Source organism: Nannospalax galili, unplaced genomic scaffold, assembly GCF_000622305.1.
Source record: "Nannospalax galili isolate Female #2095 unplaced genomic scaffold, S.galili_v1.0 scaffold604, whole genome shotgun sequence".
NCBI lineage: Eukaryota > Metazoa > Chordata > Mammalia > Rodentia > Spalacidae > Nannospalax > Nannospalax galili.
This window is the reverse complement of record NW_008350472.1, coordinates 273,056-291,825: the sequence shown is the minus strand read 5'-3', so window position 1 is coordinate 291,825 and position 18,770 is coordinate 273,056. Positions and strand designations below refer to the sequence as shown.

Below are 18,770 nucleotides of genomic sequence, written 5' to 3'. Positions count from 1 at the left end.
AATATATAAAAATAAAAATAGCCAATTAAATCAAAGAGGATGTTAATAGACTCCTAAATTAATTTAGAAAAACAAACAACAGAATGAAATAAGAAAATCGATACAGAGGGTGAGAGATGAATTCATTAACGGGAAGTCCTGAAACCAGTCAAATTCAATGTCGTATATGGAAAATTGAATCAATACAAACCTCAATGGAAAAGCCCACCAATAATGTGGATCAAGTGGAAGACAGAATGCCAGGACTTACAGACAAGGCAGATCAACTGAAACATTCAGACAAGAACTTTTTTTAATTAAAGACATGATTAAGAAGGTAAATTTTGTCTACATCTTCAATTTGTGACTTAAAAGGCTCAAAATGATTTTCAGCTTAAGTTGCAAGGAATTTGCAGTGGGTTTGCAAAATCTGACCACTGTCATCAGCACTCCTTCCCACAGAGAAAAGTTAGAACCATCAAAATTGCTTTTATATGTACCAAGGAAGAAAGGAAATGTACCTTTGCTCTGGAATTATCCAAAATCTTGTTGCTGTCCATGGTAAAGAAGGGTGTGTTTTGCTATTATTAACATGACACCAAAATGAACTTCAGGTCTAATTTATCTAATTTCAATGCCCACACTCATTTCTAAGAAGATACTCCCGAAGGCGTGGAAGATCAGAAAGAAATACATGCAGCCACTGGAATCAAATAGGAATGATCTTCCATTCATGTTCCTGAAACTCTCAGACAGCAGTGCACAGGAGAATACTGCTTCAGTGATGATTGATTTACTGGTGTTTAAAATAAGCTGCAAGGAAATCTTTACTCACTGTTTCATTAGCAAAAATCATTCCTTAATCCTCTCTGCCTATCTAAGCTAAATAAATTTTTCAAGGCCCACTTTAGGTTATGTCCCATCCATGTGGCCTTTATCCCTGTTCGACTACACACTCTGCTCAACTCCTGACCACCCACAGTGCTTACCAGCTTTGGTATATACTGTAGAGACTGCAGAATAATTCAAACATAGGACTTGAATTACTTAATAACTGTCTTTAGCTGGAATAAATTCATCCTCTGGGGAGCTTCTGTGCCCTCTCTAGTATTTTGAGGTTTTCTTATTGTTTAATGTATTTTTGAGACAGGGTCTCATGTATCCCAGCCTGGCCTCAAACTTGTATGTAGCTTAAGATGACCTTGAACTCCAGAACCCCCTACCTCTACCTCCTAAGGGCTAGGAATACTATGGTGAGCCCCCACATCCAGGCTCTCTGGTATATTTAATTTCTTCCTTGTTTTCTGCCTTATTTCCTGATGTAATGGATAGACTCTGCTGCCACAAGATAAAGGAAGAAAAAAAGGTGCACCGGTGAAAGTTTTGCTGTTACTGCCTAGGTTCACCAGTGACATTAAGAACAGCTCCCACTCCCGAGTTTGCTACTTCTCTCTGTAATAATTACTCTAAACTGGTACTGGAAAAAGTCTCCTATCACCTGTTCTAGGACCCTAGCACTTATACTCCGTTCTGTATTCTCTTCTCAATTCTTAAGGAGCAAACAGAACAAACAAGCTATGAAAATTCAGTTCCTTTATTATCTCTCTAGTCTAGTAGAATCTTATTACCATCACAGTATATGATGATAAAGGCTAACAGAATTAACCTTCAGCATGATTAAAGGTTCTACAAGTAAGGTGGTACCCTATCAAATAGAATTCCCCTAATGTGAAATCTAGCAAAGTTGAGATCATTAGCTAAATTATGCTTCCTTTCTATTATGCTGTTGGATTTTCATTTTACACATTTATTTAGAAGTATATAAACAAATTTTTGACCCAAAGAAACAAAAATCAGAGGTTATTATTGTTTCCTTCTTTGAAGTGATTGGGTATGCTCTACAAATAGTTATAGGAACAGCATTTTCAAAAAAAATAATAAATCTTTCAACATTTAAAATAAATCCAGATTCCATAAAACCTATGTTTGTCTAATTATAGCTTTGCATTTTGATGTGGTTTCCTATGTAAATACATTTTAAGGCTTGCAATTGAAATTCATTTTATTAAAAGCACATGCTAAAAAGTTAAAAAGTACCACAGGCTAGAGAGATCGCACAGGGGTTTCAGAGGGCTCGTGGTTTCAGGGCTCTTTGAGAGGACCTGAGTTTGATTCCTTGCTTCCATACCAGGCAGCTCTCAACCTCCTGCAACTCCAGCTCCACGGGATCCAACATCCTTTCTTGGCCTCTGTGGGCACTTGAGCATATGTGGCATACACATATAAACATGCATACATCATACAAATAAAAATATATCCTTTTTAAAAGTTATGAAGTAGGGGGCTGGAGAAATGACTCAATGTTAAGAGCACTTACTGCTCTTCCAGGCCTCTTGGGCTCAATTCCAAGCACCCTCATGGTGGCTAAGACCCATCCTTAAAATCCCCTTCTAGGGGCTGCAAGACCCTCTCCTGGCACCAGACAGACACACGTGGTACCCTTACATATATTCGGGCAAAACACTCATAAAATTAAAATAAATAACATATTCTTAAAGTTACTGCTTATTTTGTGTCCCCAAAGCAAACCTAAATTGTTTTATTTAAAATATTTTATTTATTATTTCTATTTTATGTGTATGATTGTATTACCTGGATGTATCTAAGTGCACCATGTTGTGCAGTACCTGTGGAGGTCAGAAGGGGGCATTGGATACCCTGGAACTGGAGTTATGGACAGTTGTTAGTTACCATGTAGGTGCTGGGAACCAAACCTGGGTCCTTTGCAAGAACAGTCAGTACTTTTAACCACTGAGCCATCTCTCCAGCCTCTGAATTGTTTATTAAAGGATATTTAGTGTTTCTGCAGATGGATAGATGGCTTGGAGGTTCCCAGTACTTTCTTCCTAGCTGCTCTTATGAGGACTTGAATTTTGCTCCCAGCACCTATATCTGGCAGCACACAACTACCTGTAGCTCCAACTCCAGGGGATCAAACCCCCTCTTCTTTCCTCCACAGGCACATTCACACATGTAGTGCATTTAAATACACTCAGGCATATACACATACACAGAAAATAAATCTTTAAAAGAATAGTTGTGTTTCTGACACTACTTTAGGCTTTCAATCTAAAAGACAAACCCCATCTGCTATTATTCACCCTATTACTTAAACTGCCACCCTTTGGGCAATGAAATCTCAATCACTCATTAATTACAAGGACACATATTTTTAAAATTAAAAATGAATGTTTACAGTGAATAAAACTAAAGCAGAAATTCAAAGATAAGACAACATAGCTCTTTTATCCTTTTCATAGTGTCTGGGGATTCTAAATGGAGCACACGCATCCCCCAAGTTCTTTAGCACAGTAGAAAGAGGCATTTATGACAATTACCGCTTCACATTACAATGCTCAGGGGCATGACATTAGGCTCCCAGGTGAGGTCAGCAGGATCAGCACATCTTTTTTCATCATTACTATGAACTTTTCCAATGTAAGAAAGTTTCAGTTTTGAGGTAATAGTGTACAATGGAAAGATAGAACAGTATACCATCTCTCCAATCCCTTAACACATCTGTACTAAATATGAACTTTAACAAATTCTTTTACTCTCTCTCCTCTTATCATAAATAGCAGATTTACCTATTTTTAAATTGTGTTATAAAAGGCTAAAACCGAACATATATTTAACCATTGTAAATGGAGTTTTCCTCCAACATTTAGGAGGAACATTTTAATCTGACAAGAGGTTAAACCCATGATGAACTGCATCAAAATAAATGGTTGCACAGATGCCACTCATACATGTATAAAATATCACATATTTGTCTTATTTACTCTTGAGAACTTCTATGTACAAATTTGCATTGTGGGTAGCATTTTCCTGTACATACCCTGATTGGTTAGACATTGTGACATAGTTTAGAAAGGCCTCTTTGTGTTGAAGGAGACCGCTGGAGAAGTTTTAACACAGTGGCTGTCTGCTTGTGTTCACTATTTATATGCCACAGATGCCCTTGCTTTGTTCTGCTTATAGCAGCTTATGTTTCTAAGGCTCCTATCGGTCAGATAACCTTTCATTTAACAGTTGTCATGTTTCATGGCATCATAGATTAGGGACTTGTCAAAACCTGTTATAATATTGGAAAAGTTTTCAAAATGCCTCAACATACAGTTTCCTAAGTCTAACCATAGGTATTGAAATAGTGAACAAACTCAAAATAAATACAAATTCATTTTCAAGTTAATATTCTGGCTTCCATATAAATAATCCAGCCACAGAAAGTATTTCATATACTCATTTATAACTTAACGAGGAAGAAAATAGGCTCTAGAAAATCAAGGCTGAAGTCTGAACTGAGCTGTGCCCCTTAGAAAGTTTGCAATATCATGGAATCTATCTAACATTGTCCCTCTCTATGAAGATAACAGTGTCAATCTTATAGTGAAATGAATTAATATACATGATGTACTGACAACAGTCATGGGCACATGGCAAATAACTGGCACAGTCTAGCCTATGGTGTGTGTGGTAACTACTGCTGTGCATCTATTCCTGTTGTTCTCATATCATGTTTTCCCCCAAATATATTTCCTCATGAGCTCACTGGATACAGGGCTAACCAGAATCTTCTTTTTTTGAGTCACTTTATTACCAAACACTTTCAGAATTAAGTTCTCTAACTCTCCTGTTGCTAAGCTCTTAATTTAACCTCTACTTGATCATAACAGATCCTGAGGTGACTTTGGGTCATTATCCATACTGATATCACTGGTCACGTTCAGAATAGAGAAGAGAGTAGGGTAAGTATTTTCTGGTCTAAAGCATGCCTTTAAAGGGTACCAGTGTGTGTGACTCTCAAACACAGGCACCGGATGGGCTGTTATTTCTAGTTTTGCTTCTGCTTCTTAAGAGATCAGATTAATAGACAATTCTGACGTTGTGTCATACTCATTACCTTATGAACTATCATGTCTCAATGTTGTCTGTTCAACTCCCTATGCCTTCCTAGCTAATGTTTTATGCATGTTACTTCAAAATAAAAAGGATAACTGAATAAACTAGCCAGCACAAACTTGAGCATATATTTTATCAGAAAAATGCAAAATGTTTTATCTTCATTTCCTTGGAGCAAAGAGGATTTAGAAACACAGCGTATGAATCATCACTAGTTGTCTGACCCTCCAGAGAATAACCCTTCTTCTAAGTATGCCAAAGGGCTGTGTGCCCAGCTGAGGAACCTTCTAGTATCAAACTGGAAATGTCTCCAATGTGACCATGAAAACAACACAGACTTTGTTAAATGCCAGTGCATTTGACAACAATTTTACTTGCAATAAGATAGATCACAGAAAAAATGTTTGACTATTTTAAAATATTTAAAGAGAAACAGAAACTCCAGTTTCCATTGTATATAAGGAAGGAGAATTGCTTGAAATATCTGCATAAGCATAAGCCACTGCATTAAAGGCTATTGATTTTACTTGGGATGAATCATGAGTTAACAATATGCCTGTACATACAATTGGTCCATATTTCCCCTGACAAGGCAATGTCTTTGCAAACATCCCTGAAAGTATACTTTCCTTAAACAAAATTCCAAATGTCTCAAGGAAATAGAATGGATATATTTTTCTTCCAAATATAATCAAGTTAAATACAATTAGTTCTTTCATAATATATCATTTTGCAGTAGATTTATCCCTACCATATGGGAAAAACAAAACTAAACAAAACCAAAACACAGAAACTTTTACATCCTCTAAAAACAAAACTGAGTTCAGTGCTAAAATCAGGCCAAGTTATTGATAACAAAATTACCAGGAATCATGATATGTAGAGATTCTTTCAGAAAGTTTGTTTGAAATGGAAGGTCAACGGGGGCATCATCATCAATTAGTTGTTAATTACATTAGCGAAGTCTTTTACCTACAGCTTATGGAATGTTTCAGTGTATTAATGACAGACTGAGGTGATTCTGTTGTGTATTCAACACAGATGCAGTGTTTACATGTAGAGAGGCCATCTCATACCAACAACTTTAATTTAGTGCTGGTAAGACATAAATCATATTTCAGTAAGCCCAAAACTGAACAGTACATAAAATAGAAAAGTTCTAAAGTGTCTGGCAACATTTGAAACAACTTGATTATCTGATTTCCTTTAGTAAAAGCGTATGGTATTTATTGGGAGATGGAGGAAGAATGGTTTGTTTTGCTGAGTATCCAGACCCTGCACAAAAGACTTCCCAGGCCACAGGTACTTTTGTCAAGTGTCAGTTTCAGCTGTCCAGCTCGCCTCCATGTCTGCACTCGCTACTCAATATTCACCTGGACCACTTTCAATCTCTAACATGATTCACAAGAAGGGCTAAGATGCTCAGCCTCAGACTGTTTCATACAAATATCATGGAAATTTTTTTAAAATGCATATCCCTGCCAGAGAAAATGCTGATCCCTCCATTTATCTTAATGGTGTTATGTTGGACTGATTATTGTGATGTGAATGCTTTCCTAGATCTTAGTCATTGCTAAACACAGTCAAATGTATTTTCAAACTCCCCCTCCTCCAATCAGCTGGTTTGTTAATTAACAAATATTCCTTGAGTACATATTATGTATCAGTTAGGGTCTCATTTGCTAGAGATGCTGACCTATGGTTACCAGCAACTAGCTAGAATTTAATAAATAATCCTGAAGTTTTCAGGAAAAACTCAAGGCCTTCATATTTAGGTTTGTATTCTTCTGAGATTAATGAAATGCCTGGGTGAATCTGTCTACCCAGTCAGCTACTGATTCCAGTGTCTGGCTGTTTCATTCAAATTCATCCCTCCCTGGTTGGATCTGTAAGTATCCAAGTGAAAGGAGATGCCTACTTTGAAATAAACAGCAACGGAAGCAACTCTGGGCCATGTACCTCATTACATCTTCCATGTCAGAGGCACGAAGTAAGGGAATCACACCATTAGCTGTCACTGGTGTGGAGAGACTGACCAGACAAACAATAGGAACACTGGCCTCTTTCTTCCCACTAAGACTAAGTTGCTCCCCAGTCTCTTGCCTCTCACCCTTACAAAGATAGGAAATGTGGATATTCCCTGTTCCATGATCAAAGATGGGAAGCAATAGCTGTCCCTAATATCGTTAGCTCCTTACTGTGGTGTCAGCATACCTTGCTGAATGGTATCCTTGAGACAGAACATTATTTTATAATTATGTCCAGTTGGTCTACCCATTCAAAATATTCAGCAATTGCCAGATATGTCTTTCTTTTACTGATTCATTTCAAAGGTTAGATCAAAGGATTTATCATGAAATAAAAATGTTAGAAGCCAACAAGCTTTCCTACCATTTTCAACTACAGTGTAAGTGTTTTGCATCCACTTAAGCTAGGATGCAAAGGATGTAGCAAAAGACCTAGCACATTATCAGTTCATGATCTGAACTTCCTTGCTTGTTTTTCTATCTGGATATTTTCTTTCTTTTCATATATATTAACACTGAGAAAGATTTAAATCAAGCAAAAATTAAAAGGAGATTTAGAATTAATATCTGAAGTTTTGGAACTATGAATTAACAAGTTTACAAATACAAGAATCAAGACTTTCCTACTGGATAGTTTTATTTGTTGTTCTACCTGGGCTACTTTTATCTAACCACATGTTATAACTATCTGTTCATTTAAGGTCCATGGAGATATACCCAACCCACAAACCATTTCAAGGCTTTTCATCTTATGAAAGCTCACCCTTGTTCCAGAAGCTCCTCTAGTTTTAGAAAGCCAAGATACTCACTTGTTTAGCCTTTGTTTTGGAGATTGTGTCAGAAATGGGTTTCTTCCTTTCCTTTACAGCAGTTTTAGAAAATAATTCTTCGAATTCATGACAATCTATGGATGGCTCTTCAATTTTTTCCCAAATAAGTGAAGGGCTGGATTCTCTAAAATTAAGACAAAGAATAATGAAAGGGCCATCAAAAGACCTACATCATGGTGAGCAGAAACAGAAGAGGAAGGAAGGCAGAAGGAACACGGTAAAGAGAACTGAAGTGTGGAGGGAAGAAAGATACGGAACAATGTTGTAGATGACATCCACACAAATAAAACTGTCATCCAGCAATAATTTCCTGAAGTTCATAGTTATCAACTCAGGTCATGAAAACCAAAAGAGAGTCCCTCCCAGAATGCACTAGGAAAGCAAGGAATGCTCACTCGCTTACATTCCAATTTGAATTAGCCTTGCAGATTATTTGTGGGTTAAACAATACGGGGACAGGGGAGCTTGCTCACTGCTGAGAGGACCTTGCTGTTCTTTTAGAGGATCCAAGTTTGCTTCATAATATCCAAGCCATGCATAACCACCTGCATGCCAATTACAGGGACTCTAACATGGTCTTCTAGTCTCTGCGGGCACCTGCACACATGTGGCATGCAGACACAAAGTTAAAAAGTAAAAATAAGCCTTTTAAAAATATATTTATTTCCTAAACAATATCCTCTCTCTTTGTACTGTGACCCATTATCCCAAGATGGAAAAGCCCATCATTATGTGGCTTTTCCATGACCACAGATCTGTGCAATGCCATTGAAAAAGTGTAAATACCATCTCTTAAAAACAATCAATCAAGACAAAGATCTTTATACCCTCATCTGGAGAAAAGAATCTTGAAATACAATTTTAAATGATTCTTCCACCTCATATATAACTGATAAGGCAGTCATACAGAGAATGAAGTGGAAAAAAAAAAAAAACTGGTCAGGACACACAGTATTATCTTCTGTTAGGATTTAGCAAAAAATTAATACAAGGTATACAAATTTACCCGGGAAATGCACTGCTCATACAAATATATCAAGAAATTATGATAAATTAGAACCAAAAATGTGCTCTTTATGACCAAGCCATCTCTCCAGTCCCAAATTTGTACTTTGAAAGGGATGCAAAGCTTATACTGGGGAGTCAGTTTGCCTGTCAATTTGATTTACATTTTTAAGCCATGAAACGGAAATTTAAATAGTGAAGGCAAAGAGTGTAAAATAATTGCATTACAGATACCTCTGCTTCTCTGCCCTGGATCATTTTGCCTGTATTCAGATGGATTTGAACTATAGAAAACAGCATACGTGCTGAGAAACGCAGACTCCTTTATCCTTAAAAGGTATATTAATTAACACTATAGGTGGATATATGCACATTTCATATGGTGATACATGCATGTCATCCTTTAACCTTTGATTATGCTGGAGAAAACCATGCAGTGTTAAATATATTTTTTCACGAAATATTGATGTAAGAATCTACAAATAAGCTTTATAGTTGCACTTAAAAATACACCTTTAATCCCAGCACTCAGGAGGCAGAGGCAGGCGGATCTCTGTGAGTTCAAGGCCAGCCTGGTCCACATAGTGAGTTCCAGGACAGCTGGGGCTACAGGGAGACCCTGTCTCAAAAAGACCAAATATATATATATATATAATTATGCCTTCTCCCCAAAAGTTATATGGTACAGTGTTCCCTTTAGAGTAACAAACTTGCAGGGGTAAGTTTGCTTTTTTGTTACCTTTTACTATGGAGTTGAATTCTTGTCCAATAGAGAGGCTTCATTGGCCTGCAGGGCTCGATGGGCTGCTTCCTAGCCCCTCTGTCCTGACTCATCCCTAATCCAAAAAAGCCAGTTGGCAATGGAGGAAGGAGAAATCCACACACTTGGGGTGCTGGTAAAGTGCTACTCCCATCTTGTGAGGAGAGTGAAGGACCTGATCCAGGCAATAGAGGTGGTGGAGGGGGTGGAGGGGGTGGAGGGATGCCTGCCCCTGGGGGAGGTGGGGCTGGGGGTGCTGGAATCCCCATACCTGGCAGAGGAGGAGGTGGAGGAATCCCAGACCCAGGTAGAGGAGGGGGGGAGGAGGAGGAATCCCCACTCCAGGGAGAGGGGGAGGAGGAGGAATCCCCACTCCAGGGAGAGGGGGAGGAGGAGGAATCCCCACTCCAGGGAGAGGGGGAGGAGGCGGTATCCCCACTCCAGGGAGAGGGGGAGGAGGAGGAATCCCCACTCCAGGGAGGGGGGGAGGAGGAGGAATACCCACTCCAGGGAGAGGGGGAGGAGGAGGAATCCCCACTCCAGGGAGAGGGGGAGGAGGAGGAATCCCCACTCCAGGGAGAGGGGGAGGAGGAGGAATCCCCACTCCAGGGAGAGGGGGAGGAGGAGGAATCCCCACTCCAGGGAGAGGGGGAGGAGGCGGTATCCCCACTCCAGGGAGAGGGGGAGGAGGAGGAATCCCCACTCCAGGGAGGGGGGGAGGAGGAGGAATACCCACTCCAGGGAGAGGGGGAGGAGGAGGTATCCCCTCTCCAGGGAGGTGGGGAGGAGGAGGTATCCCCTCTCCAGGGAGTGGGGGAGGAGGAGGTATCCCCTCTCCAGGGAGAGGAGGGGGAGGAGGTATTCCCAGTCCAGTGAGAGGAGGGGGAGGAGGTATTCCCAGTCCAGGGAGAGGAGGGGGTAGAGGAGGAGGTGGCAGCATTTCGGTTCCCAGTGGGGGGGTAGTTAGTAGGGTTGTTGTACTGGGTATAGGAGGCACTATTATGTCAGAAAGACAGGGAGCTGAGGGAGTTGCCATGCCCAGACCAGGCATGGAGCTGGAGGACTCTGTCCAAGGCAGAGGTGGTGCAGGTGGGATTGTACAGCTGTTTGCAGAGGAAATACAATGTTCATGACTGGTTTCAAACTCAGTTTGAAAAGAAAAGTGGGAGGGCTGGGACCCAGGCTGCCTCTGAACATCAGATCCTGGAAGGGATGGAGGCGGTAGAGGTTGTGATGCACTGTGTACGGCATCGAGCTGCACTGATATTCGCCTTGGAGATACAATCAAAGAAATCTCTGAACAGAATTTTGTCTGAGGTCCAGAGGGTGAAGCTGGGACAGTGGAATCTCCATTTTCAGCCCTGGGTGGGCATGGGGGACCCTCTGGCGGTGCCTTTAGAGATGGTAGGGTGAGGATGCCACCCTCTTCTGTGGGGGAGGTCTGTATTGATTTTGCCTGAAGAGTCCTTTGAGGCTGTGGGTCCTTCCCAAGTAATCTGAGAGCTTCTAGACCGGCGTTTTCAGAGGCTCCATTCTCAATGCCCGGAGGGCCTCGGGGCCCCTCCAAGTCTAAAGCAGGGTACTGCTTCTCTAGTTCAGCTATTTTGGTTCTCAGATCCTCAATGGTCTGTTCCAATTGCTGAATTACAGTTGCCTGTCCTTCAGACTGTACATCAAAAACTTCCTAAGAGACAAGGACAGGCATAGTTAATATGAAATTGGGAAAATCCAAATAGCAAAAGAAGAATTGGAAGTTAAAGTCACATTAGTAATGCCTCCTGAGAGATCCCACCACAGAAACATTCTACCGCAATTTCTGTGGGTACCTTCTTATCCACGAACAAATTTTTAAGTGGTTCACACATACATACCTCTATTCTAACATTTGTGTCATCTTCAGATGGTATCACTGAAGATGAGCAGCTGTGATGGTTAACATGCCACAACCTAGAATCACCTGGGAATAGATTCTTAATGAAGAATTGTCTAGATCAGGTTGGTCTGTGGTCTGTAAGGGACTATATTGATTGCCTTAACTGAAGTGGGATGTAAGCGTCATGTGGAATGGACCCTGAACATAGAAAAATGGCAAAAACTAGCTGAAAAGAAGAGAGCAGCAACCAAGAATTCGTTTCTCTCGGCACTGGACTATGGATGTGATGTGATTGGCTGCTTTGAACTCCTTCCTTGACTTTTCCACCATGATGAACTGGAACCTGGACTGCAAACCACATAAACCTTTTCCTCTCCTAAGTTAAGTCTGGTGAACTTGTTTTATCAAGGCAACAAATGGAACTAGAACAGGAGTCAGCCTTAAACAGGGAAGAGCACTCTAAGCAAGTTTCTGTCTTCTGCTCAGGAACTTATGTTATTAGAATGTTCCATAGAGACACTGCATGTAATTCTGAATTAAAAATGCAATAACAAGCTTTCAAAAGTAATCACTGATGGGGTGAGATATCTTGGTGGTTAAGAGCATTAAGAGCACTAGCTGCCCTTCCAGAAGACCCTGGCTTGATTTTTGGCACCAACACAATTAACAACCATCCATAAGACCAGTTCCAAGGAATCCAACACCCTTTTCTGGTCTCCCAGGCGTTTGATGTATGGGGGGAACTTACATACATGAAGGCAAACACTCAAACATAAAATAAATATAAATAAATCAAACAAATTTTAAAAAATCATCACTGAGTTTCTGTCATAAACATGTGAAATATTTTTGATGCATCTAAGACCACGGGCATATACACTATGAACATGTGACATAACCCAGACATTACATTTGCTACAGTTTTAATATTTTACTCAAATAATTTCAAAAAGTGATTACTGGTGGTTTTCTAGATGTTATAAAGACATACTTTAAACAGACAGAATTTTGAGAGATACATATATGTAAACATAGGCACACACAAAAAACCCTAGGTCATCATTTTTCACCCATATTCATACAAAATACCAAAGTAGTATTGGGTACAAATGGTGTCATATATGTTAAGTAGTCCACTGTAAAATAACTTGCCATCATAAACAGTTTTATGTCCCAGTTGATAATTATATCAAATTCTACTTTCTAATTATGATACTAATAAATATGAATAACCAAAAAGCAAAAGACTAATAATCAAATTCATCTTTTTAAAATTTACACTACTTTTTAATGTTTATTTTATTTTATTTATTTATTTTTTAACTTTTACAAAAACTTTATTGAGAATTTCATACATGAATATAAAGTGTTTTGATCAAATCCATGCCCACTCCCTCCCCTCCAACATTCCTCCTTCTGAAGAGGAAACCCTAAAATCTTTGGAGCCCAAATTCATCTTAATAAGTCTTGGGCAACCATTCAGCATTTCTTTGTTAAGATTTATTACTTAAATCTGCAAGTCATCATCACTTTCCCAGCTCACTTTTAAAAGTGACTTTTAGTCAGTGATGGTGGCACGTGCCTTCAAATCTCAGCACTGGGAAAGGAGATGAAGGTGGATCTCTGTGAATTCTAGGCAAGCCAAGGCTTCATAGTGAGACCATCTAAAAAAACTGACTTATTTCTGAAGTCACCCTCATATATAGCTAGAGTTTATTTTTCTAGTAATTGAGGGCCAGTGAGATGTTGCAGCAAGTAAAGGCAGTTACCACAAAGTATAACAACCTGAGTTTGATCCCCAGAACCCACATGGTGGGAGGAGAGAACCTACTCCCAAAAGTTTTCCTCTGATTTCCACAAGCACACCGTGTTATACGTGTGAACATACACACAATAATAAATAAATTAATTAATTAAACAAATGTATTTTTTCAAACATTTGTTAATGTATGATATACAGGAAATAGATGACAGAAGAGATTCCCAAAACCCATTTCCTAAATGTTATTAACTAGGTTACTTTATTTTAATCACAGATTTGACTATATTGAATACAGTATAAAATTATAAGATTTTAGAAGAATAAAATAAAAGACATAAAAAAGAAAATGGTTATGTTATCATGTCTTAACACTATAGCAGTTATTAAAGGCCCACCTACATGGAGTTGTGTCTCCACATTCACAGGCCAGTTACTCAAGCACACACCCAAAGCTAGTTACAATAAATGGTATAGTAAAGGTGACTGGGAGTACTTGGAGATGCCTTAATAATAAACTGCAGAGCCAGTCAAGCAAATGTAAAAATGAAAAAGTACCAGAAAAAGACTTGTGCAGGGATTCAGTTTGACATGATAGCAGCCATCTTGAGTCATACCAGTAAGACTGCCCCTAAATAATCCTGGTCAGCTTTCCCTGAATAGCTTCTCAGCATAATGTAAACAGACAAGACTATCAGAATGATATCTGGAGCTTTATGACTGGGCCCTAGTGCCAGGAATGCCTCGGATGCTGATGTTAGTGTGAAACAAACCAGCTGTACTCTGACTTGAATGAAGCCACTTTGGTGTTCACCTATATATATGACTTTATTTCTGACCATAATCAGGGGGACTCATTGCTCTTGCTGCTGTCCAGGACCACACTTCTCTCAGTAAACCCCTAAGAAATATTACTCTGTGCAATCCTCACTCTGCCTGCCTCCTTCAGTGTCACATTATTACTGGTGCCAGTTCTCACATACTGGGGCTGGACTGCTTATAACCACTTTTAAGTGGAAGCCACTCTAGACAATCTTGTGGTTACTAGCTTTCTCAACTTTGTGCTGCCTTCTTCAATTGATAGAAATGGGAAGGAACTTTCATTTACAGAATCCCTTGCAGCTAGATTTAACCAATTAGATGAAGTCACAGAATGATTTTGAAGTAAAGTATGTTAGAGCCATACTGTGTGCTGAAGGTGAGGATTTGAAAACCTGAAGCTTCTCTGGAACAGGGTTACAATAATCCACTCTACAATCTCCAACTGTAACCCTAAAGGTTTAATATTTCTTGATAGATCATGATTCCAAAGCTGTAAAAGTTTCACATTAGAGGCACATGCTTTAAACTATCCAATTGCTCCATTAAAACATCTTGCTTATGTAGTAATCTATTCTGTTTAACTAATTTAATATATTTTCTGGTTCTTGAAAAAAACACAGAGTTAAAGAGACACCAATATTTCAGAATAATCTGTGGGAAAATGATTAGTTTCCTTTCCAAAAAAATTAAAAGCTAAGTAACTATATCAGTTATTTAAGAAAAAGCCTTGCTTGGGCTAAGGATGTACCTCAGTGTAAGATAACTTGTCTACCATTCATGAAGCTCTGGGTTTGAACCACAGTATGGAAGGAAGGAAGGAAGAAAGGAAGGAAGGAAGGAAGGAAGGAAGGAAGGAAGGAAGGAAGGAAGGAAGGAAGGAAGGAAGGAAGGGAAGGGAAGGGAAGGGAAGGGAAGGGAATAAAATTTTATTATCATGGAAAGCATATAAATTCTTATAATTTAAAATAATATTCAGTGAAAAATTCTGTTGTAAATTCATATAATCCTATGACACGATAATATTTATGAACAATTCATTTTTAATATTTGAGAACCTCACCAATTTTCATAATGACCTCTAATGACCAAGATATACAAGTTTAGATTTTTAAAACGTACCTGTAAAATGATTATCTTTGTCACATTGACAGACTTGTACAGGTACCCATGATACACTGCTTTTCAAGTGACTCAGGTGCTTCATCTTCACCTTCCCTAATGTCGAGACAATGTCTGCAAGATTAACCATTTCCTCCTACGTTGCATTTCCATTGTGTGGTGTAAAACACGATGATATCATTGATAAAGTATCCTGGCCAAAACTAAAGTATGGTGGACAGTAAGAGACGGTTTGTGTCAAGTGGGGAAGGACTTAGGGTTGAACCAAACACTATAAATAAATTAGTGGCTATTTTATTTATTTATTTATTATTTTTGTGGTACTAGGGATTGAACCTACAGCCTCATCCATGATAAACAAATACTACTACTGAGCTATATCCTCAGCCTTTCTTATATTGACTTTTTCTTTATTTTTCAAGAGAGTCCCACTAAGTTTTCCAGATTGACTTTGATCCTACTCTGTAGCCCAGGCAGTCCTTGAATTTGTAGTATCCCTGTTTTGGCCTCTCAGGAGTTGAGATGCCAGGCCAGCCACAACAGGCCTGGCTATATGTTTTCAATTTGCATTATTTTGCTATGTACTTTATTAATATTTTTAAAAAAGAGATAACCAAGACACTTAAGATATCTTAAGGTGAGAAAATAAGAACCTAATAAAGTATCTAAGCTTCAAAGACTTTCAAATGTAAGACAGGAATCACTAGATATGAAAAATGGCAGATGAAATAGTAATAAGAAAATACAATTCTAAAACTGAATCTACAACCAATATGATAACGTTAGCTGTGTTGGGATAGAAAGGTGTAGAACCAAAGAATTCTTGACGGCAATAATAGACACTCTGAAAAGACAGAAGATGGAAAGATTTTACAGAGAATGTTCTCATACAGATAAATTTACAGGCAGTGAGCATGGAAAAACATTTGGAATGAAAGTCTGACCTGCTTCTTACATTATTCATAGAGAGAAATAATATTGATAGACATTTTATTTCCCTCTGTGACCCATCTTCACCCAAGTCCAAGAAATCATGGACTGGACCAGAATCAACGTTACAGTCTTCTTTTTCCACAGAGGAAGCAGAGCAATTAAGTAATTAGTCTAGTCTCATCTCAAAACTTAACTCACCAGCCTGCAAAGTCCAACCATCCAGCCACTATTACAGGGTGGATAAATGTACCCTGATTTTCAGTTCTTAGTTTAGCTAAGAGTCATCAAAGAATCTTATCTGGCCTTCCTTATCCAGGGCTATCAGTCAAGGGCTGGCTGGCTCTTGGAGAGCTCTACCTCACAGCATCCATGGCGACCATTCCTCTGGCCCTCTTGGAGAAAGCTGCATTTGCTTGTCAGCAGTAACAGCTGATTTCTCCATGGGTTATCTTTTTTGCAGGAATTTACATGGTAAATATTGGTCATTATCAAGAAAAGGGACTATCTATGTTCAGGCCATTTAAGCAAACATTTTATGCTCGGAACACACATGAAGTGAAGCTCTGCAGAGCCCACCCACTGACAAAGTCACTACTTAATCTCTAAGAGACTGCCAGGCACTCTGTGGTCCATGAAAAGCCCTCAAGTTAGGAGCCTGCTCCTCTCTGTCCAGTGTCTGGAACTTAATCTTCCATCTTTCAGAGTAAAACTAGAGGAGGTCTGTCAGATTCTCAAAGGACTTGACATTAGAGAAATGTACTTTTGTTATCTTAGACGTCTACCCTTTTCAAAAAGGCTTTCGGCATTTCCAGAAATTGTGAAATAGTTTCATAAAGAATATATATATATAATATGCATATGCTTATAGATAAAAAAATATTTTAATCAATGTAACAAAAAATAAATATGCATTTATGTTACCAATTCTGAGATTGTTTGTGCTTAAAACATCATTTCAAAGTCCTAAATCATTTAGCAGTAGAGTTTGCCATCATATTTCGCTCAACAATTATACGCATTCAGTCAAGATTTTTCTATTCCTGTATACTATGTGGGTGGTGACGGTTAGATCTTTTAAATTATTTGAACATTTGAATATCACAAAATACAAATTGCCATTGAAAGAAAAAAATGTTCACCAAAAACATGTTTCCAAGTGCAAGATTATCTGATTCCCAGAAAAGGAATAGATTACAGTAACATTAAGGTTACAACTGTCAAGAAGAAAGCCAAGATACACTCACGCAAAGCTTTGTTGAAAAGTTAAAGGGCTCTTCTTTGAAACTCAGCTATGTTTGTTATGCAAGCAGGATGCTTCCAGAGCTTAGAGTATAAAAAACTGCTTACTGATAAGTTAACACTAATAATTTATTTTATGAATTTTGATAGGCGATATGTAAATAATTTTCTACCTCACTCAGAGTTGCAAGTTCTGTTGAAATTTATGGCCACTTTACTAACAAATGAAGACACTCTACATGTCTATGAAAGAGGAGTCTAACATTTTAATAATCATATAAATTCTCTATTTGCCATTTTTTAAATTCTAAACATCCTGAGTTTCAGAGCAAGCTAATGGCATTTCAGATCTACAGTAAGTTAATTGATGCTAGAAATGATTCTACAGACAGAAAAGTCCAGATTTTAAATAGATACGATTATGCGTAAAAATAAAATACAGACAATTCCAAATTTAAGGGAAATTTTTAAGATATTAGAACTTATGGGGAATTATCAATAGCTTATCTAGGGTTTGCTAAAGTATACTATAGAAGGACTTCACATGGAGGTCAAGCAGCATCTGTGATGTGTGCACGTGTGTGCGTGTGTGGTGTGGTGTGCAGGTAGGTGCATATGTCTAAAGAGGCCAAAGGAGGAAATTGAGAGCCCTTCTCTAACTCTGTTTCTCTGTCTTTTCCCTTGAGACTAGATGTCTCAATAAACCTAGAGCTTGTCATTTTTCAGCTAGGCTAGTGTCCATCAGGCCCTAGAGGTCCACCTGTCACTGTGCCGTCCCCTACCCTGTCCTGGGGTCACAGGTGCACACAGCCTTGCACAGCTTTTTAAGTGGGTGTTGAGGATCAGAACTCAGGTTCTCCAACTTGTGTCACATTGCTCTGAGCTAGCTCCCAAACCCCCAGAACTTTGCTATGAAACATATAATGAATTACTGAAAATTGTAATGTGTTTGAACTCCAATGAATGTGGTAAACTTTTCCACGGCTTCATTATATAAGTGTAACATGGAGTGGAGAGAGACAAGACAGAAATAAAAATTGGCTATATTATGGCTACTATGGTGGCTGAGCGACAGGTTGATGTAAAGGCTAGAGGGCCTTGCTAGAAGTAATCATGTATTTGGGAAAGAGTGAAGGGAAAAGAAACTGAAATCAGTAAGAGGAGAGACCCTGGTGCCCTTGTTCTCACGCCTTCTCAATTTTCCAGCCAGCAATCTGAGCTAGTGATGTGGCAAGGTTCTGCACCACTCTAGAAGAGTGGAAGACCTCACTGTCCTACAGAGTACAAGGAAGAAAAGTACTTACTTAGTCTCGATTTCCCTTAATGACCTATAGACAGGAAGTACAGCTACACAGTCCATTTCCTAAGTGCCTCTCTTTCTTGCATTAACGCCCAACTATTGTCAAATGCCATAACATATTTTTTTTGTAAGAAATAAAGTTTAGAGAAAATCAAATGGGAC

At 38.8% G+C, this 18,770-nt stretch overlaps 1 protein-coding gene across 1 annotated transcript in view; it reads right to left on the bottom strand.

The window, feature by feature from the left end:
- Fmn2 (formin 2) overlaps positions 1-18,770 on the bottom strand; it is a 396,698-nt gene that overhangs the window by 271,917 nt on the left and 106,011 nt on the right. Inside the window, exons 5-7 of the mRNA XM_008847787.3 lie at positions 9,960-11,247; positions 9,543-9,819; positions 7,778-7,922 (exon numbers count right to left, since the gene is read on the bottom strand). Of these exons, the coding sequence (XP_008846009.1) occupies positions 7,778-7,922; positions 9,543-9,819; positions 9,960-11,247 (1,710 nt within the window). The remainder of the gene's footprint in view (positions 1-7,777; positions 7,923-9,542; positions 9,820-9,959; positions 11,248-18,770) is intronic.